Source organism: Symphalangus syndactylus, chromosome 11, assembly GCF_028878055.3.
Source record: "Symphalangus syndactylus isolate Jambi chromosome 11, NHGRI_mSymSyn1-v2.1_pri, whole genome shotgun sequence".
NCBI lineage: Eukaryota > Metazoa > Chordata > Mammalia > Primates > Hylobatidae > Symphalangus > Symphalangus syndactylus.
Genome location: NC_072433.2, coordinates 61,752,881 through 61,777,643, shown reverse-complemented (window position 1 = coordinate 61,777,643; position 24,763 = coordinate 61,752,881). Strand labels below are relative to the sequence as shown.

At 48.5% G+C, this 24,763-nt stretch overlaps 2 protein-coding genes across 3 annotated transcripts in view; both read left to right on the top strand.

The window, feature by feature from the left end:
- VWA3A (von Willebrand factor A domain containing 3A) overlaps positions 1-16,290 on the top strand; it is a 55,752-nt gene extending 39,462 nt beyond the window's left edge. Inside the window, 11 exon segments of the mRNA XM_055299092.1 lie at positions 1,328-1,438; positions 2,399-2,496; positions 3,967-4,104; positions 5,938-6,046; positions 7,870-8,014; positions 9,490-9,634; positions 10,398-10,549; positions 12,214-12,337; positions 14,965-15,062; positions 15,192-15,316; positions 15,432-16,290. Coding sequence (XP_055155067.1) covers positions 1,328-1,438; positions 2,399-2,496; positions 3,967-4,104; positions 5,938-6,046; positions 7,870-8,014; positions 9,490-9,634; positions 10,398-10,549; positions 12,214-12,337; positions 14,965-15,062; positions 15,192-15,316; positions 15,432-15,505 — 1,319 coding nt within the window. The 3' untranslated portion in view covers positions 15,506-16,290.
- Positions 16,291-21,848: 5,558 nt separating this feature from the next.
- The window catches only part of SDR42E2 (short chain dehydrogenase/reductase family 42E, member 2), a 30,923-nt gene continuing 28,008 nt past the window's right edge, over positions 21,849-24,763 (top strand). For both annotated transcript variants that reach the window (XM_055232656.2, XM_063612812.1), the window contains exon 1: positions 21,849-22,165. The gene's annotated coding sequence lies outside the window, so the exon portion shown is untranslated. The remainder of the gene's footprint in view (positions 22,166-24,763) is intronic.

Below are 24,763 nucleotides of genomic sequence, written 5' to 3'. Positions count from 1 at the left end.
ACGATCACGGTCAGGCAGGGTGGAGGGATGTCACGGTCATGGCTGAGGCATGGGTTAATAGTGATAGTAACTAGAGCCAGGTGTGGAAGCTTGTGCCTGTAATCCCAGCACTTTTGGAGGCTGAGGTGGAAGGATCACTTGAGGTCAGGAGTTCAAGACAAGCCTTGACAACATAGCAAGACTCCATCTCTACCAAAAAAAAGAGCCAGATGTGATGGTGCACGCCTGAAGTCCCCCAACAACTCAGAGGCTGAGGTGGGAGGATTGCTTGAGCCCAGAAGTTCGAAGATGCAAGTGAACGATCACTGCACCACTGCACTCTAACCTCAGTGACAGAGCAAGACCCTGTCTCTACTTTTTTTTTTTTTTTTTTTTTTTGAGACAGGGTCTTGCTCTGTCACCCAGGCTGGAGTGCAGTCGTGTGATCTCAGCTCACTGCAACCTCCACCTCTGGTTCAAGCGATTCTCGTGCCTCAGCCTCCTGAATAGCTGGGACTACAGGTGTGTGCCACCACACCTGGCTAATTTTTTGTATTTTTAGTAGAGACGGGGTTTCACCGTGTTGCCCAGGCTGGTCTCCAATTCCTGAGCTCAGGCAATTCATCCACCTCAGCCTCCCAAAGTGCTGAGATTACAGGCATGAGCCACCATGCCTGGCCACATCTCTTAAAATAATAATTGTAATAGCAATAATGATAGTAACTAAAATGATCAATGATCCTGAGTCTTGATCATGTGCCAGCCCATCTGCTAAGATTGTCCCATTTAAAGCCTATAATGATCAATCCTTTGCATCAGTACTCTATCAGCTTCCTATTGTACTGACAAAGGAACTGAGGCTCAGGGGGTTAAAGACCATGTGCCACTAGTGGTAACAGGCCTTCACAATCTTTATGAAAGTACTCAGCTCGTAGAACCTAAGACCATGTATTTTATTTCTAATGTCAAAGGTATGGCAGAGTGGCTCAGAGCAGAGTTCTGGAGTCAGCAGGACCAGGTAGAATCATGCCCTGCTTCTTACTGGTGGAGTCCCACTTACCTCATCTGTAAACTGGGGGACTGTGAGGATGAAGCGAGGCAGCATACTCAAAGCACTTAGCACAATGCCAGGGAAAGATCTGGACATGGTAAATGGTAGCTATAGCTATTTCTGATCCAAGCAAAGCCAGAGACCTGGGGTGGGGACACAGGGTGCCTTGAAGCCATCTTGGAGCCCCATTTCTTGGGGTGGAGTATAGCTGAACTTGAGTGTCTCTAAGCCAAGCTGGACAGCTGTAGTGCAAGAATGCACGCAGCTGCTCCAGCCAACAAGCCAAATGTTCCTCAGCTGCGGCCCAGCCAATGAAAGAAGGGATGACGGAACTGAGGAGAAAGACCAAGTCAAGGGAAGCAGAGACATCTCTTTTACTGTTCTACACAGAGAACGGGAATAACGTGGGTAAGTTAGAGGCTATGCAGGTGTCTGGACAGCCCCCGGCCCTGGGGGAGCTGTAAGGGCAGCAGGTACCATGGGAAGGAGACCCCTCCTGCTGTCCCAGGACCCAGGCACTGGTGCCTCTGGAGCAAGCCTGTACTCAACTTAGTTCTCCCAGCCCTGGGAAATGGACATGCAAAGTTTTGACAACAACCGGGGAATGAGAAAAGTCAATATTGAAGATGAGACCTCCCGAGATCCTTGGGCACTCCAGCTCTGTCCACTAGGGGCAGTTTCCTTAGCTCTAAGGCAGATGGGAAGGGATGGAGATGATTCGCCTAGGCTAGCCTGATTGACTGCTGTGAAATTGTACAGATCCCAAGAACAATCATTGCTAGGTGGGAGATCCCAAACAGCCTTTCCTTATCCACCCAACAGCCTCCCTTTCTACCTCTCAGCAAATTGCACTAAGAACTTTTACAACTGACTTGATTGACAGAGAAATTGACATGAAAAAGGGAGCAGTGGGAGATTCAGGGGGAGGGAAGAGAGGTACACAGGGTGACCATTTTAGTTCATTTGTGCTGCTATAAAGGAATACCCAAGGCTAGGTAATTTAGCTCAGGGTTCTGCTGACTGGAAGTTTGGGCATCTGGTGAGAGCTTCAGGCTGCTTCCACTCATGGTGGAAGGCGCTGGGGAGCTGGTATGTGCAGAGATCACATGGAAAGAGAGGAAGCAAGAGAATGGGGAGGTGCCAGGCTTTTATTTAACAGCCAGCTCTTGCGGCAAGTAATAGAGGGAGAACTCACTCGCTCCCCACCCTCTCACCAGGGAGGACATTGATCTATTCATGAGGGATCCGCTCCCATGACCCAAACACCTCCCATTAAGCCCATCTCCAACACTGGGGATCACATTTCATGAGGTTTGCAGGGGCTCAAACATCCAAACTATAGCAATGACCTTACTCTGCTTCTCCTAGGCTCGGTGTACAAGAAGTACCCTCAAGGAAGGGGCTTGAGAAGGACTAGCTCTTCTATCAACTTACCCAGAAAGCATACAGTTTGCTCAAGCCAAGAGGTATTAAGTCACCCATACCAGCACATGCCCATTAAGCAATAGAGTAATTCCATCCACCAACCATTACTTCTAGGAGTGGCGGGCATAATCAGAAATGAGAACCGGCCAGGCACAGTGACTCACACCTGTAATCCCAGCACTTTGGGAGGCCGAGGTGGGTGGATCATTTGAGGTCAGGAGTTCAAGACCACCTGGCCAACATGGTGAAACCCCATCTCTACTAAAAATACAAAAATTAGCCAGGTGCAGTGGCATGCACCTGTAGTCCCAGCTACTCGGGAGGCTACAGCATGAGAATCACTTGAAACTGGGAGGTGGAGGTTGCAGTGAGCCAAGATTGTGCCACTGCACTCCAGCCTGGGTGACAGAGCAAGACTGTCTCAAAAAAAAAAAAGGACAAACCTGATAAGAACAATTGCTTACTGTGGTGGCAAATGGGATAAGGGTTAAATAGACCTAAATTCAAAATCTAGGTCTGTCACTTCCTGCCTGGGTGACCTTGGGCAAGTCACCTAGCTATACTCAATCTCACTGCCTTTGTAAAATAAGGACAATTGTGCCAGTCAAATAAGATTGATGTGAAGATTCTTTAAAGTGAAATCAACAGAAACTCCCCTTCTTGTGCATAAGGGGATGGTTGTACCACAGCTATTCAATAAAAGCCTGAGTGTGGTTCTGATTGTGCCAATGGCGGATGCCATCCCTGGCTGCTTTGAGCCTGCCCATTCTTGTGTCCCTTGTTGTGACAAGGAGACTGAGATTATCCTAACTGGTTTAGAGTCTGAGCTTTAGATCAATCAGGGCTTTCCACTCAAATATTGTAGGTGGGGTGCTTGCTTCAGCAGCACATATACTAAACAATGTTGTAGGTGGGGTTGAAATGGATGTTAGGGAAGTAAAAGTGTCCACTAGACTAGGGTCTGGGAGGTGCACGATAGATTTTTGTTCTTCACCCCCAGTATTTCTTTCTTTTTTTTTTTTTTTTTTTTTAAGACAGAGTTTCACTCTTGTTGCCCAGGCTGGAGTGCAGTAGCACTATCACTGCAAACTCCACCTCCTGGGTTCAAACGATTCTCCTGCCTCAGCCTCCCAAGTAGCTGAGATTACAGACATGCACCACCATGCCTGGCTAATTTTTCGTATTTAGTAGAGATGGGATTTCACCATGTTGGCCAGGCTGTTCTCAAACTCCTCACCTCAGGAGTTTGAAAACCACCGCTGTCAGCCTCCCAAAGTGCTGAGATTACAGGCATGAGCCACCGCGCCCAGCCTGCCCCCCATATTTCTTGTGCATTTCTCCCCCAAAGCCAGGGAAGGAATCTGCATGGGTTGGATGCTCTGTGAGGACCTGGGAATCCCACATTTCAAACATCATACAGGTTTCAAACATGAGGTTCTCATAGATGAGTCAGATGATCATTCAGTTGAGTCTGAATTGCCTAAGATAATGTTCTTTCCTTTATTCTAAAGTGGGTGGCAAAATATGGGCTCAAAAAATTGAAGCTGGAGATTTCCAGATGCATGGGTCCCAACTGCACTCATCAAAAGTCAGGACAGAGATCAGCATCAGCCAAACACTGCAGCATCTTCCCCAGCGTTGAGATCCATGTAAGTCACAATTTTCCTCATCGTTTTTTTTTTTTCTCCCCCCAACTCAGCTGCAAATGGCAGAGAGCAGTGTAGGGCACTGTGGCTTCTATTTCTGCTTGTAGGAACTGCCCTACTCCCCAAAGTGGGACTCCCCTCACCAAATAGGAGATGCAAAATCCTGTTGGAAGAAAAGCCAACCTCCCAGAGGGCCTAAGATCCCATTCCAGGGTTAGATGAGCTCATTGGAATAAGAATTAGAAACAATTGCTGAGGCCAGGTGCAGTGACTCCTGCCTGTAATACCAAGTGCTTTGGGAGGCTGAGGTGGGAGGATTGCTTGAGCCCAAGAGTTTGAGACCAGCCTGGGCAACATAGCAAGACCCCATCTCTGAAAAAAAAATTAGATTAGCCAGGTGCAGCTGTGTGCCTGTAGTCCCAGCTACTTGGGAGACTGAGGCGGGAGGATTAGTTGAGTCATGGAGTTCAAGGCTGCAAGTGAGCCGTGATCACGCCACTGCACTCCAGCCTGGGCCATGGAGCAGCAGCCTGTCTCTTAAAACATAAAAAGGAAAAGATAAGAAAAAGTAGCAATTGCTGAGAAGATTGGGCCATGGCTGAAGTGTTCACCCATAAGAATGCTGTACCCCAATACTGATGATGGTTCTGTTATGGCAGCAAATAGGGGTTGTGATAGGAAGTGAAGGGTTCTCCTCTATTTTCTAATTTTGGGGTGATTTTTTATTGCTTTGACACTGGAGCAAGTAAATTTAGTACAGAATGAAAATCTGATCATTTCTCTCCTTGCCCTCTTATCCTACATTGTCAAGATTAGGGGAAACTAAAAATAGCCACAAAATTCAAAATTATTCGCTAGAGGAACGTAGGGTCATTCTAGTATGTTGCCCCTCTCCACCCGAAGTCATCTTTTAGTTCAAAATTTATGAACTTCTTACCCCACCATTAAGAGTTTTCTATTTTAAAATTTAGAGATTATTGGCCAGGCACGGTGGCTCATGCCTGTAGTCCCAGCACTTTGGGAGGCCAAGGCAGGCGGATCACCTGAGGTCAGGAGTTCGAGACCACCCTGGCCAACACAGTGAAACCCCGTCTCTACTGTAAATACAAAAATTAGCCAGGCATGGTGCCGTGCGCCTGTAATCCCAGCTACTTAGGCTGAGGCAGGAGAATCGCTTGAACCTGGGAGGTGGAGGCTGAAGTGAGCCGAGATCACACCACCGCACTACAGCCTGGGCAACAGAGTGAGACTCCGTCTCAAAAAAAAACAAAATTAGAGATTATTATGATTTTTATTAATATAGCAACTGCATTTACCAAAAAAAAAAAAATCCCAATTCCCTACTCCTTTGTAGAACCATAAATCTACTAGTTTAATAAAAGAAAAAAAAGGCTTTAAACAAACAAAAAATATATGCTTAACAGATGGTTGTTTTTTGTGGGTTTTTGTTTGTTGAGACAGGATCTTGCTCTGTCATCCAGGCAGGAGTGCAGTGGTGCCATCACAGCTCACTGCAGCCTCTACCTCCCTGGGCTCAGGCAATCCTCCCACCTCAGCCTTCCCCAAGCAGCTGGGACCACAGGCACATGCCACTACACCAGCTAATTTTTCTGTTTTTGGTAGAGATGAGGTCTCCCTATGTTGCCCAGGCTGGTCTTGATCTCCTGGGCTCAAGTGATCCTGCCTCGGCCTCCCAAAGCACTGGGATTACAGTGCCCAGCCAACAAATATTTTGAGAATTGTTAACCACGATGGAATAAACAATTTTAGGGGGTGATGGGGATATGAAGAAATGGCTGATGGGGTGGGTGCTTGCCTCTGCTTGCCTTAACCCAGGGAGTGGTGAGACACATCCAGTGGACGCCCAGGGAGATGGAGGTGTACATCAGGCACTTGGAGAAGGTATTAAGGCGCTATGTCCAGAGGCTGCAGTGGCTGCTGTCCGGTGAGCCTGCCCACTGCCCTGAAGAGTGGAGGAGCATGAGGGGATGTGGAAGGCTAGCCCCAGGGACCCCAGTGTCAGTCCTTCCAAAGCCAGGCCTTCGAGAACTGTAGATCAGAGGATTAGGCCAGGAACATCATCCAGATACAACATGACACTGGGAGGCCGGGCATGGTGGCTCATGCCTGTAATCTCTGCACTTTGGGAGGCCGAGGTGGGTGGATCACCAGTCAGTAGTTAAAAACCAGCCTGGTCAACATGATGAAACCCGTCTCTACTAAAAATACAAAAAATTAGCCAGGCATGGTGGCGGGCACCTGTAATCCCAGCTACTCAGGAGGCTGAGGCAGGAGAATCTCAGAGGCTGCAGTGAGCTGAGATCGCGCCACTGCACTCCAGCCTGGGCAACAAGAGTGAAACTCTGTCCAAAAAAAAAAAAAAAATGACAGTGGGTTCAGAGGACAGGCAAGGGGCTGGATAACAGGGAGGTGGAACATGGGCCAAAGAGCCCCAGCGGGAGCTCACATGCATCCCAGCCTGCTCTGCAAGGCCACCTGCCACACCTTGCCTTCCTGCAAGTGACAAGGGGCTCACTGTCAAAAGGTTTGCTTTAATGTTGACTGGGCCCCAGCAAAACAGCCCCTGGAGGTACAGATGGTAAGGGGAACTGACAGAGCAGAAACTCTCTGTTTTGTTTTGTTTTGTTTTGTTTTTTAGAAACAGGGTCTTGCTCTGTCACCTAGTCTGGAGTCCAGTGGTGCGGTCATGGCTTACTGCAGCCTCGAACTGGGCAGAAGCAATCCTCCCACCTTAGCCTTGCAAGGAGCTGAGACTACAGGCATGTGCCACCATGCCCAGCTTACTTTATTTATTTTTTTTAGATACAGAGTCTCACCATGTTGCACAGGCTGGCCCCGAACTCCTAGGCTCAAGCAATCCTCCTGCCTCGGCCTCCCAAAGTCCTGGGATTATAGGTGTGAGCCACCGTGGACCTCTTTACAGAGAGCATCAAGTCCCCTCCTGGAGAGGAAAATGGACAGGGTTGGGCTGTGGATTAAGAGACAGTCTGAAGCATCAAGCCCAAGAAGACGGGCAGACAGCTAGAACTGGACAGGAGGGGATTCAGGCTATGGGGCCTGGAGGGTTTCTGGGGCAACAGGAGGAGGGAGGAAGAGAGTCCTATATAGAGATCCTACAAGTGGCCTTGTATGTGCCACTCAGGGTCCTGTGTAAATTCATTAGGTCCAGTCCTCTGCAGTAGGACCTGGTATAGACGGTCCATGGACAGGGGCGTCATGATGACTGCTTCAGTTACAGTTGTCAGGTCAGAGGCTGAGCTGGGACAGAGAAGGCGAGAGCCTCTCTCCACTTCCGGTTCACATTACCCCCGGGAACAGTGACATAAAACCAGAAATCCAGCGATTTCTTAGTACAAATCCCCCAGCTCACATACCAGTACACACCCAAACACTATCTAATATTTCAAAACAATATCATGATACTATTTAATACAATCACTTAACTTTAAGGATGAGGAAACTCAAGCCCAGGAGGTTATAACCGCTTGTGCAACTCATCACAGACAAAGCCAGAGCTGAAATCTTGATCTCCCAAAGCCCAAACTACTGACCAGGTCTGCTCTTGGAAAATCGACCCCTCCCGCAGCACCACAAAGGCCATCTCCCAGTGGGGTGACATCCGATCAATGGTCAGGCAGGCAACAGGTGTCACAAGACTTGACAGTTGATAGACAGAGTGAGGGAAACCACCCAAGAGGAAGGACCCCTCACTCCCTGCCTGTCTCTGCCCCATCTGTCTCGGAGCAGGGAGTCGCCGACTGTTTGGCGCCGTTTTGGAGAGCAAAGTATGCATTTTGCTGGACACGTCAGGGTCCATGGACCCCTACCTGCAGCAGGTGAAGACAGAGCTGGTTTTGCTGATTTGGGAACAGCTGCGGAAGCGCTGTGACAGGTAGGAGGTGAGGGCTGATCAGGAAGATCAAAGGGGCAGTTCCTGGGACTTCCCTGGCCAAGTATGCCCCCTCCTCTCAGTGCCAACAGGCCTGGAGTTTCTGAGATGCTCTTCTGAGTAACACATTTGAGTAGGAAAGAGCACTGCATTCTGCTCTGCTGTGAAGGAAAGCAGTTTTTAGAGGCTGGGTATGGTGGCTTATACCTGTAATCCCAGCAATTTTGGGGGCAAAGGCAGGAGGATCACGTGAGCTCAGGAGTTCAAGACCAGCCTCAGCAACAAAGTGACACCCCATCTCTACAAAACATTTAAAAATTACCTGGGTATGGCGGTGTGCACCTGTAGCCCCAACTACTTGGGAGGCTGAGGAGGGAGGATCACTTGAGCCCAGAAGGTTGAGGCTGCAGTGAGCTATGATTGCACCAGTGCACTCCTGCCTGGGCAACAGAGTAAGACCCTGCCTCAAAAAAAAAAAAAAAAAATTTTAGAAATTAATTTCAGGCCTAGGGACAATTGCAAGCACAGCAAAGGAACTACCATGTAGCCTTGAAGTATGGCTTTCAGCTGAACTTGATTTTTTTTAAATTATTTAATGATTTAATTTTTAAAATTTTTGTGAACTTGATTTTTGAGTGGAGGAAGTTGTTTATTTTCCCTATCCAGAAGTGTTGACCTGAAGGGCACCCCAGGGGACTCTCATCTTAGACTAGGCCTTGTTCTTGCCTTAATCAGAGTATACAGTTATTGAGCACTTTCTGTGCACCAGACGGTTTACACGCATCATTTCATCAACTCTCACAATGAGCCCGTGAGGTGTTGTTGTTATCAGCCCCCATTTTTCAGAAAAGGAAGCCAGGACTTCAAGAGGTTAAGACACTTGCTGAAGATGGGGTAACCAGTCACTGGCTGAGCTAGGATTGTTTGGGTTGTTTGTTTGTTTGTTTTGAGATGGGGTCTCACTCTGTCTCCCAGGCTGGAGTGCAGTGGTGTGATCATAGCTCACTGCAGCCTCAACGTCCTGGGCTCAAGTGATCTCCCACCTCGGCCTCCCAAGTAGCTTGGACTACAGGCGCACACCACCATGCCTGGCTAATTTAACAAAAATTATTTTTTGTAGAGATGGGGGTCTCACTATGTTGCCCAGGCTGGTCTTGAACTCCTGGCCTCAAGCAATCCTCCCAGCTTGGCCTTCCAAAGTACTGGGATTACAGGCACAGGCCACTGTGTCTGGCTTGAGCTAGGATTTAAATCTATTTCTGTCTGCATTCAAATTGTCAGTGTGTACCCTCTCATTCTCAAGAGGCCCCACAGCCCTATCCCTGAGGGGCCATGGGGCTCGTTGTAGGGGTCTTCAGTGATAAGCAAGAATAGTCCTCATGAGGGTAACTTATCTGAATTCAATCTAGACAGGCCTGTTCTAACCAATCTTTTTCTCCCCTTCTCTGCCCCTCACCTCCTCTTTTCCTCCTCCCCAGTTTTAACCTGCTCAGCTTTGCAGACAGCCTTCAGTCATGGCAGGACACACTGGTGGAGACCACAGATACAGCATGTCATGAGGCTATGCAATGGGTGACCCACCTGCAAGCTCAAGGCAGCACCTCCATCTTGCAAGCATTGCTGGCAAGTCCCACCATGGAGCCCGACCTTGACACAAAACAAATACCATCATCCCCTATGCTGACGCTGCACGATGCTTTAGGATTTACAAAGGGCACTTTAGAATTTACAAACCACTACATCATTTCATCTTGCCAACACCCCAGTGAGAAAAGGATTCTCAATGTTCTCACATTATAGATGAAGACACAGGCTGGGTGCAGTGGCTCACACCTGTAATCCCAGCACTTTGGGAGGGCAAGGCAGGTGGATCACCTGAGGTCAGGAGTTCGAGACCATCCTGACCAACATGGTGAAACCCCATCTGTACTAAATACAAAAGATTAGCCAGGCGTGGTGGCGCATGCCTGTAATCCCAACTACTTGGGAGGCTGACGCAGGAGAATTGCTTGAACCTGGGAGGCAGAGGTTGCAGTGAGCCGAGATTGCACCATTGCACTCCAGCCTGGGCAACAAGAATGAAACTCCATCTTAAAAAAATAAAAATTTAAAAAAATAGATGAAGATACAGAGGCTCAGAGAGGTTAAGTGACTTGCTTGGGATTAACCAGCTAGGCAGTGAGCCATGCTCTTCCTCCTAAACCTCAGCAGCTTCCTTGGTCTGTGTGAGGCTGAAAGAATCTCTCAGTCTTTTTGAACATGTCAGTGGCATCCAATCAGATGCATTTTGGCAGAGGCGTCAGCAGGCACCAACTTTAGACATTTGCTTCTTGTCTTCTGGGTGAGCCTCTCCCCTGAGCCTGACAGCCTTCCTGTGTTCTTTCAGAAAGCTTTCGGTTTCCATGATCTGGAAGGATTGTACCTCCTGACCGACGGAAAGCCAGACACAAGCTGCAGCCTTGTCCTAAATGAAGTCCAAAGACTCAGGGAGAAAAGAGATGTGAAAGTGCACACCATTTCCTTGAACTGCTCAGACAGGTGTGCAATATGGAGTCTGACTGAGTTTTATTCTTTTTCCACAGCCACACATCTCAGCAGGGAGATCCAAGCTCCTCACCTAATCTAGCTGCTCACTTAGACACGGGTCTCTCCTGGGCCCTAATCCTGTAAATCAGAAAATAGGAGAAGCAGCCGGGCGTGCTGGCTCACACCTGTAATCCCAGCATTTTGGGAGGTTGAGGCAGGTGGATCACTTGAGGTCAGGAGTTCAAGACCAGCCTGGCCAACATGATGAAACCCTATCTCTACTAAAATTACAAAAATTAGACAGGTGTGGTGGTAGGCGCCTGTAATCCCAGCTACTCAGGAGACTGAGATGTGAGAATCGCTTGATCCAGGGAGGCAGAGGTTGCAGTCATCTGAGGTTGCACCATGGCACTGTAGCCTGGGCAACAGAGTGAGACTGTCAAAAAAAAAAAAAAGAAAAGAAAAGAAAGAAATTAGGAGAAGCATTGTTTTTCTAGAGGGCCCAAGCCGGTGTCACACCACAGGGTGAAAACCCCTCTCTTTACCCAGATATTTCCCTCTGACTTCCTCCAGCCTGGAAACACATTTGCACGGGATTCACACAGTCATGTTACAGTCTCCCTCCTACTCTTCCCTGGGATCACATTTGTGAATATTTAGGGGACATTTAGGGGAAAAGCTAGAGAGAAAAATATTAATGTAGCATCGTCATGGTTATTTTTATAAATGATCACTATAGAACATGTGTTATGACTGGGCACAGTGGCTCATGCCTATAATCCCAGTGCTTTGGAAGACTGAGGTGGGAGGATCAGTTGAGGCCAGGAGTTCAAGACCAGCCTGGATATCAGAGCAAGATTCCATCTCTACAAAATAAAACAAAAATGTGAAAAAGAACACATGTCAGATAAGACATACTCAGCTCCTTCAAAAAAAAGAAAAACTTTATTATTAGCAAAACAGACTGCATAGGGACACATTTTATCTCTTGGTCTAAATCATGAGCCCCATAAGTATAATATGTGTGTCCTTTACAGGCCTAACACATAGTAGGCACTGGATAAATGTCCCATAAATAAATGGGGGCTAGGCTGGGCACGATGGCTCACGCCTGTAATCCCAGCACTTTGGGAGGCCAAGGCAGGCAGATCACCTGAGGTCAGGAGTTCAAGACCAGCCTGGCCAACATAGCGAAACTCCGTCTCTACTAAAAAAATACAAAAATTAGCTGGGTGTGGTGGCCGGCGCCTGTAGTCCCAGCTACTCAGGAGGCTGAGGCAGGGGAATTGCTTGAACCTGGGAGGCTGAAGTTGCAGTGAGCCAAGATTGTGCCACTGCACTCCAGCCTGGGTGACAGACTGAGACTCTGTCTCAAAAAAGAAAAGAAGAAATGGGGGCTGGAGTGTGTGGGCTGTGTGGTTTCAGGGGGTCCAGGCTAAATGATGACACTCACACGGGGACTCCTCTTCCCTCAAGCAGCAGCAGTTGCTATGGCCGTCTATAAGCTGGTGGGGCAAGTGTCCTCTAACGGTGGTCTCCATGGGACAAGCCACCACCCATTGCCAGGCTGATTTCTCTTAAGCCCCACAGACTTAGGTTCCCCATGGACATGGGGAGTCACAGGAACTTGCCTGGTCAGTCAGCCTCCCCACCAGCCCTCTGTCCCTTCCTTCCAGAGCAGCAGTTGAGTTCCTGAGAAAGCTGGCTTCCTTCACCGGGGGACGCTATCACTGCCCTGTGGGTGAGGACACACTCTCCAAAATTCGCAGCCTGCTGACCAAAGTCTTCATCAATGAAAAGGTAGGTTGCAGAGCCACTGAGCATAAGGTCTGTTGAAACAGCTCAATAAAATATCAACAGGCATGGGGTTTTCCTTCTTGAACTCCTGGGCTCAAGTGAACCTCCCACCTCAGCCTCCCAAAGTGTTGGGATTACAGGCATGAGCCACCACGCCCATCCTGGGTTTTCCTTCTGACTAAAAAGATCTCTGCTTTTCGTTGAGACAAAACATTAGCTAAAAAGGATTGGGTTTCCCTGCCTCTGTCCTTTTAGGCTGACTCTCCTCAAGGCTGGGAAAGAAGCAGGATTTGAGGGTGTTAAATTTCCTGATGGTCAGGCCAGTTTGCCTTTGTTGGGAATTTATGTGGCTTTATGTAGATTACCTCTTTTAATATTGTACCCATTTAACAGATGAACAACAGGCCCAACAAGGTTTAAGAATACACCTAAAGCTGGGCACGGTGGCTCACACCTGTAATCCCAGCACTTTGGGAGGCTGAGGTGGGTGGATCACTTGAGGTCAGGAGTTTGAGACCAGCCTGGCCAACATGGTGAAACGACGTCTCTACTAAAAATACAAAAATTAGCCAGACATGGTGGCATGCACCTGTAATCCCAGTTACTCGGGAGGCTGAGGCAGAATTGCTTAAACCTGGGAGACCCAGGTTGCAGTCAGCCGAGATCGCGCCACTGCACTTCAGCCTGAATGACAGAGCAAGACTCCGTCTCAAAACAAACAAACAAACAACAACAAAAAAAACTAAAGTCAGAGGAAGTGGTATAGCTAGAGCCCCAAGACACCCATGATCTTAAACTTTGTGCTTTAATTCCTGCATATTTGTGTTTTCCGGGGTTCAATTCATTGAAATACAGACATTCAAGTTGTCAGTTAAGCAATAGATCTAGCAAAGTCATAGGTTATCTATTAAGTAATAAGTCCAGTAAAGTCATAGATTTAAATGATCCATTTCTGACTTAATAGGAAAATTCTGCACATATTTATACCTTTTAGGAATGCAATGTTGTCAGTGATAACATTCCCAGGGCAACAAATTATCAAGTAAGACAACCAATCAGAATTCCAGATTTCTTTTCAGAGATTAAAGGTTACTTTCACAGGACATGGCATAATTTTTTTTTTTTTTTTTTGAGACAGGGTCTCATTCTGTTGCCCAGGCTAGAGTGCAGAGGCGCAATCACAGCTCACCACAGCCTCCACCTCCTGGGCTCAGGCAATCTTCCCCCCTCAGCCTCTGGAGTAGCTGGGATCACAGGTGCGCCACCATGCCCAGCTAATTTCTTTAATTTTTTGTAGAAACAGGATTTCACCAGGTTTCCCAGGCTGATCTCAAACTCCTAGGATTAAGTAATCCTCCCGCCTGAGCTTCCCAAAGTGTTGGGATTACAGGCGTGAACCGTCAGACTCGGCTGGCATAATCTTCGAAGTCTGGGTAGCCTTACATGACTCCTTTGTTCAACTAGCTCTTCTAGGGACAAGTATTATAAATAATACAGAGAACTGAACAAACTGGTAAAAGTAATGAATATTCACCCAAGTGTCCTTATTACACAGAAAAACGAGTGAAGATATGTTTAAGGCTATCACCTTAATACCTTATCAAATCAGATTCTCTGAATTGTTTTTGCATGCAGAATGGTATTGCTGTACTACTACTGCCAGGCAGAAGGGGTGGCTTCCTCTCTTTCTTAGGTCTTATTAACTGTGAAACATGTATTTTTTTTCTTTGTTCTTCTTTCTTTTTTTGAGACGAAGTCTTGCTGTGTCACCAGGCTGGAGTGCAGTGGCGTGATCTCAGCTCACTTCAGCCTCTGCCTCCTGGGTTCAAGTGATTCTCGTGTCTCAACCTCCCGAGTAGCTAGGATTACAGGTGCCTGCCACCACACCCAGCTAATTTTTATATTTTTAGTAGAGATGAGGTTTCATCATGTTGGCCAGGCTGGTCTCAAACTCCTGACCTCAAGTGATCCGCCCGCCTCAGCCACCCAAACTGCTGGGATTGGTAAGATGTATTTTTAAAGCTAGGTGCTGACATTTTATTAGTTAACATTTTTTAAAAAGCATGCCTCAGCCAGGTGTGGTGGCATATGCCTGTGGTCCTAGCTACTTGGGAGGCTGAAGTGGGAGGATAGCTTGAGCCCAGGAGGTCGAGGCTACAGTGAGCCATGATCACGCCACTGCCCTCCAGCCAGGACAACAGAGCAAGGCTCTGTCTCTAAAATCAACCAAATGAAAAGCATACCTGTGAGTCTATTTTACTAGAAGAAATGCAAAAAATGGCTGAACAGATTCTACTGAATAGCAGTGAGATAAGGAACCTGTGCCATTTCTGTTCCACTGGCCCAGAGTGGGGCCACCTTCACTCAGTTTCTGACACCATCGTGCTTTGCCACCATCCCCTCCCTACACTGACTCTCAGACACTGTATTTCAAAGTGTCCCCTTTACAGAATGACTCTCTTGATAGGTAGTGAGCTTCCTGACCCTGGAGATATACAAGCAGAGGCTCACAAGATTTCCTGCACTGGATGGAAGCCAGAATGTGATTAGCTCTAAAATGCTTTTTCTGAGATTTTGGATTTTCAGCTCCCATCCCGTTATCATCTTTACCCTCATTTCCTCTTTTCAAGGATCCCATGCTGCCACCATTTGAAGGAGATGATTTAAGGATCCTGGCCCAGGAGATCACCAAGGCCAGAAGCTTCCTCTGGCAGGCCCAATCCTTCAGGTATGCCCTTCACGCAGCCTCTCCCGCCTGCCATGTGGCTACAGCCCATGCAGACCCTGGACCCCATCGAGAAGGGCCGCACCCATGATGGTACCCTTGCTCCAAGTGTTCCTGCCCTGCTTCTCCCAGCCAGCCCAGAAATCTGGGCACCAGGGAGACCAGCTTTCTTCAAATCTCCTGCCCACCAGAACCCAACTCCAGAAGAAAAATGATGCAGAACCAAAGGTCACTCTTTCCTAGAGAAGTGTTCTCAGGTAAGGGGAGGGGCTAGACCCCATACTGCCTTAGTGTGCACTAAGCACCAAGTGGCATGCTCTGTCTTGTGGTCAGTAATAACTTTGGTTAAAAAATAATGATTCCTCTAAACAGAAATGTCATCCTGCAAAGGACCACTCACTGAGCAAATCTTGACCCCGAGGGCAGGATGGGATGGAATGCTGTGACCCGCAGGAAACACGATTCCTGGTACCAGGACTCCCTGGAAACTGAGGAAGGAAAGGCTCTGTCTTTTGTGTGAGGGGCCATTCCTGGGTCTAATCTAACTCTCCAGCCCTGTCGCGCAGCGCACCCTACTCTCCAGCCACTAGATTGTCCCTCTCTGGGAAGCCCTAAACCAACCCCCTGCCTGAACGGTGCTTTTTGCCCCCTCTGCCTGGAGACTCCTGCTCACCCATCAAGGCACAGCTCAAATGACATCAGCTCCCTGGGACCTATCTAGAGCGAGGGGCCTCCAGTCTTTCTCTTGCAGCGTCCTGACCACACAGACCTCTTGCACTCAGCACTCCATGTCACGCCACCTTGCTCGCTGATCTAACTCTTCTCCTTGACCATGAGCTCCCTCGGGATGAGACTGGTGTCCCAGGATCTGCAGGTTCCCAGAAGCTGCCACATGGGAGACACATGGTGAACAGTGAGCAGGCAGCTGAGCTGTGAGAGCCTAGCTCTGAAAAGCAGCTGATGGGGTAGTCTCCACCCTGGTCCATAAGAAGCTAATGCAGAGTCACAGTCAGACCATCCTGGGGGAAGAAGAAGCAAGTGAGCCTCACCACCACCCTCCATCCCTGCCCAACCAAACTGGAGTGAAGGCTGCTCATCTGGGGTCATTTTCCAAAATTAAAAACATTAATTTTATTCTACTAATAGGATCAACATGACTTTAACTGTTTGAAGTGATCATTGGCGTATGTGTGTGCGTAAATTTTTAGTGACATAAAACTTTATTAAAAGACTCATGCCGTAATATATAAAGAATTTCAATAAGAAAAAGATAAGCATCCAATTTTTTTTTTTTTTTTTTGGAAACAGAGTCTCGCTCTGTTGCCCAGGCTGGAGTGCAGTGGTGCAATCTTGGCTCGCTGCAACCTCCGCCTCCCGGGTTCAAGCAATTCTCCTGCCTCAGCCTCCTGAGCAGCTGGGACTACAGGGGCCTGCCACCTCGCCCAGCTAATTTTTGTATTTTTATTAGAGACAGGGTTTCACTATGTTGGCCAGGCTGGTCTTGAACTCCTGATCTCAAGGGATCTGCCCACCTTGGCCTCCCAAAGTGCTGGGATTATAGGTGTGAGCCACTGTGCCTGGCCCATCCCAATTTTTTTTTTTTTTTAGGCACAGTCTCACTCTTTTTGCCCAGGCTGGAGTGCAGTGGCATGATCTCAGCTCACTGCAATCTCTGCCTCCCAGGTTCAAGCGATTCTCCTGCCTCAGCCTCCCAAGTAGGGTAGCTGGGATTACAGGTGCCTGCCACCATGCCCAGCTAATTTTTTTTTTATTATTATTTTTAGTGGAGACGGTGTTTCACCATGTTGGCCAGGCTGGTCTCAAACTCCTGACCTCAGGTGATCCAGCCCGACTGAGACTCCCAAAGTGCTGGGATTACAGGCATGAGTCACCGCACCCAGCCCATCCAGTTTTTAAAATGGACAATAGGTACATGAAAAGGTGCTCAACAGCCTTACCTGCCAGGGAAGTGTAAATTAAAACCACAGTGAGATGCCACTGCACTCCCACCAGAATGGCTAAAATCAAAAAGACTGGAGTTGGGCACAGTGGCTCATGCCTCTAATCCCAACACTTTGCAAGGCTGAAATGGGAGGATCGCTTGATGCCAGGGGTTCAACACCAGCCTGGGCAACATAGCAAGACCCCATGTCTCCAAAAATTTAAAAGAAATTAGCCAGGCATGGTGGCCCAATGCATGTAGTTTTAGCTACTCAGGAGGCTGAGGCATGAGGATCAGTTAAGCCCAGGAGTTTGAGACTGCAGTTAGCTATGATTGTGCCATTGCACTCCAGCCTGGACAACAGAGTAAGACCCTGTCTCTTAAAAACAAACAAACAAAAAAAACAAGATGGCCAGGCGTGGTGGCTCACACCTGTAATCCCAGCACTTTGGGAGGCCAAGGTGGGCGGATCACATGAAGTCAGGAGTTTGAGACCAGCATGGCCAACATAGTGAAACCCCGTCTCTACTAAAAACACAAAAATTAGCTGGGCATAGTGGTGCACACCTGTAATTCCAGCTACTCAGGAGGCTGAGGCACGAGAATCGCTTGAACCCAGGAGGTGGAGATTGCGATGAGCTGAGACTGGGCCATTGCACTCCAGCCTGGGCAACAGAATGAGACCCTGTTTCTAAAAACAAAACAAAAAAAGAACTACAATATCAAGATGTGGAACAGTTGGAACACTCATATTCCAATTAGGGTAAGGGTTGGGGTAGGGATGTATAATTTGACTCAATAACTTTGGAAGACTATTTGGCAATTTCTACTAAAGTAAAACATATGCCTATGATCTAGTAATTCCACTCCAAGGGTAATGATTGGATTACCCTTGTAATATTAGACAAAAGACATATAAGAATTTTTCCAGCGGCCTTATTCATTAGAGCTCAAAATTGGAAACTACCCAATGTCCATCAGTGGCAGAATGTGCAAATAAAATCTGATACATTTTACAGTGAAATATGCATCAATTTAAAAAGAATGAATGGCTCACGTGGTGGCTCACACCTGAAATCCCAGCACTTTGGGAGACCAAGGCAGGTAGATGGCTTGAGCCCAGGAGTTTGAGACTAACCTAGGTAACATGGTGAGAAACCATTTTTACAAAAAAATACAAAAATTAGCCAGGCTTGGAGGCACATGCCTATAGTGCCAACTACTCAGGAGGCTGAGGTGCAAGGATCACCTGAGCCCAGGAGAGGTTGAGGCTACAGTGAGCCTTGATCATGCCACTATACTCCAGCCTTGGCAACAGAGTGAGACCCTGCCTGCACCCCGAAAAAAGAATGATCTATACAGCTATATTCAACAAGATGCATCAGTCTCATAATATTGGGCAAAAGAAACCAGACACAAAGGAGTACATACTGTATAAAGTTATTTATATGAAGTTTAAGAACCAGCCAAACTGCTTTTTGGTGATTGAAGTCAAAATAGTAGTTACCCTGTGGGATGGGGGACACAAAGGGGACATCTGGTGTGATGAAAATGTTCTATATATTGATCAAGGTGAGAGTTACATTGAGCTATACATAAGTAAAAATTCATCAAGTTGTTTAAAAACATTCAGTTGTGGCCAGGTGCGGTGGTTCACACCTGTAATCCCAGCACTTAGGGAGACCAAGGCAGGCAGATGGCTCAAGGCCAGGAGTTCAAGACCAGCCTGGCCAACATGGAGAAACCCTGTCTCTACTAAAAATACAAAGTTAGGCAGGCATGGTGGCGGACGCCTGTAATCCCAGCTACTCGGAGGCTCAGGCAGGAGAATCGCTTGAACCCGGGAGGTGGAGGTTGCAGTGAGCTGAGATCGTGCCACTGCACTCCAGCCTGGCAACAGAGACTCTGTCTCAAAAAAAAACGAAACTCACTTGCTAAGGCTTGATGAGACTCTGCTTTGGCCAGGCTCTGTGCTGGGCCCAGGAACGCAGTGGTGACCACAACCCCTGCCATGGTAAATCTCAGTCTGGTCCATCTTGCACAGCTGCCATTTTGGGTCACATCTGTAAATACAGAGAAAAGGGCCTGTGGTGGTTGTATTCATTTGCTAGAGCTGTCATAACAAAGTACCACAAATTGAGTGGATGAAACAACAGAAATTTATTCTCTTATTGTTCTGGAAGCTGGAAATTCAAGATTAAGGTGCCCTCAGGGCCATGCTCCCTCTGAAGACACTGGGAAGGATCCGTTCCAGACTTTTCTCCTCCATTCTGGTAGTTCCTTGGCTTTGGGCAGCATAACTACAGCCCTCACATGAAGCTCTCCCTATGTGCGTGTCTCTGTTGAAATTTCCCCTCTTTGTAAGAACATCAATCATACTGGAGTAGGGGCCCACCCTACTCCACTATGACCTTAACTCATTACATCGGCAGTGACTCTATTTGGAGAGTTAGGGTTAAGTATGTGGGATTGGGACTTCCACATATGAATTTTGTGAAGAACACAATTCAACCCGTCACAGATGTAAGTTATTCTTCTCTTTGCAAGACAACATCAGCAGCTAGTACTGGGGAATATGAGTTCTCTGGCCCTGTTGGTGGGAGAAGAAGAGGCTGGCCTTTGTGAATGGAAGATTGGACCAGACACATGGCTTATGAAGTGGGGAAGGACAGGGCCTAGGTTCAAATCCCAACCTCCCATGTAATGAGAACAGCTACCATTGTTTGCACACTGATTGAGCCAGCACCATGCTCAACATTTTGCATAGCGCATGTTAGCCATAAACCTCACAGCATCGCAACTATAAAGTGCACATCATTTGCAGTTTACAGATGAGGAAACTGAGCCTCATAGCTGCTCAAAGACACACAACAAGAAAGTGGCAAAGCCAAGATTTAAATCCAGGACTGACCCTGTGGCTTTTCCCCACCACATTTGGAGACCCTTTTCTGAACCTGTTTCCCTGTCTCTAAAATTGAGCTAAAACAGTTGTGAGGATTAAGCAAGATCTCTTACCATCTGGCTCATAGAACATGCAGACTAAGATTTTGTTTTTCTCTTCCCCACACCTATGCCCACAGAGGGTGTTGTATGGGTGGAGGCTTTTTCAGTTGCCCTTTTCAGAGCAAAGTGACCAGCCCTTCCTGCTCTCAGCCCCTGTGGCTCCATTACAGCAGTTGTGAGCTCTTGGGCACATGCCTGACCCTCCAATACTGCCACTTGAACATGAGTTTTCTTTTACTTAGACAGGATCTCACTCCACTGCCTGAGCTCTCCAGCATGAGACTGCAGTGGCACAATCACAGTCCACCATAGCCTCCACCTTCCAGGCTCAGGTGATCCTCCTGCCTCAGCCTCCCAAGTAGCTGGGACTACAGGCACATGCCACCAGGCCCGGCTAATTTTTTTGTATTTTTTTTTTGTAGAGATGGGCTCTCACTATGTTGCCCAGGCTGGTCTCAAACTCCTAGGCTCAAGTGATCTGCCCACCCCCGCCTCCCAAAGTGCTGGGATTACAGGCATGAGCCACCACACCCAGCTGAACATGAGTTTTCAAAGGATGATATGATCCAGCACTGAAGAAGCACCCATCAAAAGTAGAATGATGTGATTGATTCATAAATCAACAGAGATGAGTGGAAGATTGCAAGACAGGAAGAGTAGATAGATGGGTAGAAGGAAGGAAAGAAAGATATATGGGATGAATTAGATGGGTGGAAGGTTGGATGGATGGAAATTTGGATGGATAGGTGGAAGGATAGATGATGGAAGGTTGGATGGACAGGTGGAAGAATGGATGGATGACAGGTTGTATGGACACGTGGAAATACAGATGGATGGAAAGCTGGATGGACAGGTAGAAGTACAGATAGATGGGAGGTTGGATGGATAAGTGGAAGGATGAATGATGGAAGGTTAGATGGATAGGTGGAAGGATGGATGGATGGAAGGTTGGATGGATAGGTGGAAGGATGGATGGATGGAAGGTTGGATGGATAGGTGGAAGGATGGATGGATGGAAGGTTGGATGGATAGGTGGAAGGATGGATGGATGGAAGGTTGGATGGATAGGTGGAAGGATGGATGGATGGAAGGATGGATGGATAGGTGGAAGGATGGATGGATGGAAGGTTGGATGGATAGGTGGAAGGATGGATGGATGGAAGGTTGGATGGATAGGTGGAAGGATGGATGGATGGAAGGTTGGATGGATAGGTGGAAGGATGGATGGATGGAAGGTTGGATGGATAGGTGGAAGGATGGATGGATGGAAGGATGGATGGATAGGTGGAAGGATGGATGGATGGAAGGATGGATGGATAGGTGGAAGGATGGATGGATGGAAGGTTGGATGGATAGGTGGAAGGATGGATGATGGAAGAACTTTTTTGGTTTTTTGTTTTTGTTTAAATATTTGCAAATCATTTATCTGACGAGGGATTTGTATCCAGAATATACAAAGGACTCTTAAAAGTCAACAAATAACTAAACTGAAAATGAGCAAAGGATTTGAACAGACACTTCTCCAAAGAAAACACATTAGTGTGCCAATGAGCACATGAAAACATGTCCAGCAGCATTAGCTATCAGGAAATACAAATGAAACCACAATGAGACACCACTTCACACCCAATAGAATAGTTAAAATTTTAAACATAGATAATAATAAGTGTTGGTAAGGATGTGGAAATATTGGAACCCTGTACACTGCTGGTAGGATTGTAAAATAGTGCAGCTACTTTAGAAAACAGTTTGGCGGTTCTTCTCTAAACACAGAGCAATCATATGACCCAGCAATTCTGCTCCTAGATATAGATGAAACCCTTTTTCTTGGGGTTCTAGGACGACTTGGCCGGCAGGACAGAGCCCGGCACGCAGGGCCTTTGCGTCTTTTCCCACCAGGAGCGTGGACCATTTCGCCCATCCTAGCTCTACTGGCTTCAGTTTCCCCTCTGTGAGAGCCTGCGGGTCTCCACCTGAGAGAATGCAGGTGCTCCCGCGCGGGGAGTGGGCGGGCAGAAGAGCACGCGGGGGGCGGTCCGGATGCCCCGCCCCGCCCCGCCCCGTTCTGCCCCCTCGGGAGGAGGAGGTGGCCCTGTGGCCCTGGCGGCGCGGAGACTGGCGCAGCGCGGGGAGCACGCAGCGCCGCGGGAGCCCGGGCCAGGTGAGCGAAGCCCGTACGCGGGCCAGGGAGGGACGCAGGTGCTGGGGGAACAGGGAGTGTGAGGGGGCCAAGACGGGAAGTGACCCCCACCCTCGAGCTGCCCTCGAGCCCAGCGCGCCCAGGGTCAGTCCCTGATGCTCCCCACCCTTTTGCCAGTTCCTTCCACCAAACCCGCTTTTGGGGTCCCCATAGACCTGGATTCCGGCGGAGACATTGTCTGTGACTCCATCAAAGTTTCCTCATGTTCTCTGGGCCTCAGTTTCCACCTCTGGGTAATGGGAACCATAGCCTGTACTTCACTGGACTTCCAAAAGAACGAGTGAAGCCATGTCCGGGGGGGTCTGGCGCGCGACCACAGCACGGCCAGATCCCGAACATGCCCCAGAGATTTTGTTCACCCAGCAGCATTTGCTGGCTGCCTGCTTTGTGCCAGGCACTGTTCTAAGTGCTGGGACACTCCAGGGAATGAAATCCTCCTGGCACTTTGCAATCTAGCCTTGCAAGGCATTCTGGCGTCTGTTTTCTCATGACCACCGTGTGAGGAGCCAGAGCAGCCAGAAATATTTGGGTCCATTCGCAGTTGTGGGTACTGAGGTACAGTGAGGTTTTAAGGCCCTTACCCAAGGGCACACCCCAACAAGTGAGTACCCAAGGCTGAGTCCAGCCTTTTCCACAAAAGGCATCCCCTTAGGGTAGAAAGTCAGCTCTGGTCCCACAGACCTTTCCCCAGAACAGAGTCCTCTGGGCCTGAGTATAGGAGGAGGGCTCGCTGTGGGGCTGCATCCTCTCCTCTCCCTCTGGGGGATTTAGGCCCCTCCTCGTGATGATTTGCGGTCTCTCTCATTAAACCCATGAGTGGGCTGGGCGCGGTGGCTCACGCCTGTAATCCCAGCACTTTGGGAGGCTGAGGCGGGCAGATCACTTGAGACCAGGAGTTTGAGACCAGCCTGGCCAAAATGGTGAAACCCCCATCTCTACTAAAAATACAAAAATTAACCAGGCGTGGTGGCGCGTGCCTGTAGTCCCAGCTCCTCAGGAGGCTGAGGGACGAGAATTGCTTGAACAAGGCAAGCGGAGGTTGCAGTGAGCCAAGATCACACCACTGCACTCCAGCCTGGGCAACAGAATGAGACTTCTTCTCTAAATAAATAAATAAAGCCATGAGTGTTCGTGCTCATACGGGGCAGGACTGTATTCCTCACCCAGACATTTGGTGAGCAGGGCAGTAACAGAGGAAATTAAAAATACAGCCCCTCTTGCTGCCAGAGTCCCTGCCCTGTGACCACCACCAGCAAAAAAACATGGGGCTCATCAGTCCAGTCACGCAACAAATACCCGTTCTTTCATGCAGCCAGTATATTCCATGAAGGGCAGAGATGCACCTATCTGTATACGTAGGGCCTGGCACACAGAGGTCCCTAGCACATGGTTGCTGTTGTTATGGTTATGATCACCTAGCCCTGGTCATCCAGCCTCATCCTCAGGTGGAACGGGAGGTCGGGAGGGGGATGGGGGGATGGACGATGGTGACAGTGACTGACAGCCTGGTGTGCCCTGAGTCTAGACTGAGGGCTGGGCACAGTGGCTCACGCCTGTAATCTCAACACTTTGGGAGGCCAAGGCAGGAGAATTGCTTGAGTTCCAGGAGTTCACTACTAGCCTGGGCAACAGAGTGAGACTCTGTCTCAAAAATTAAAAAAAGATCTAGGGAGCCGGGTGCAGTGGCTCACACCTGTAATCCCAGCACTTTGGGAGGCTGAGGTGGGAGGATCACTTGAGGTCAGGAGTTCAAGACCAGCCTGGCCAACATGGTGAAACCCCATCTCTACTAAAAATGCAAAAATTCACCAGGTGCTTGTGGGGTTAAGATGGGAGGATCACTTGAGCAGAGAAGGTTGAGGCTGCAGTGAGCTATGATTGTACCACTGCACTGCAGCCTGGGCGACGGAGAAAAAAAAGTAGTCTGAGGCTGCAAAGAACAGGATCCTCAGTGCTGTCCCCCATAGACCAGACCCTAAAGCCTGCAGAGGGATTGGGCAGACCCTGTGGTAGCAGCCACCCACACTACTGTCGGACCTTGGAGGACCAGAGGCATCAGGTGTCAGGGTGGGGACAGGCACAGCACTTGGAGTCATGTGCAAGTTTCCAGGGTGCAGAGTCCTTTTGGATCCATGTGGATTCTCCTCCTCCGCCTCTTTCTCTACCTCCTCTTCCAGAAGGCTCTCCCCATCTCCCCAGTCAGAAAGCAGCCACCTCCCAGTCTGGTGAGGTTCCCGCTGGATGATTTGCCCTGTCTTCCTTTGGTGCTCCATGGAAACTGGAATTTTAAGGAACTGGTAGATAAGTCAGTCACACAGCGTGACTTTGGGCCTCAATTTTCTTAGCTCTAAAATCCAAGCCTTGGCTGCCTTGTCTCTGACTCTGTGCAGAGGACAGCAGCCACACTGGAGACTTTTTTTTGAGACTGAGTCTCATTCTGTTGCCCAGGCTGGGGTGCAGTGGCACCATCTCAGCTCACTGCAACCTCCACCTTCCGGGTTCAAGCAATTCTTGTGCTTCAGTCTCCTGAGTAGCTGGGATTACAGGTGTGCCCCACCA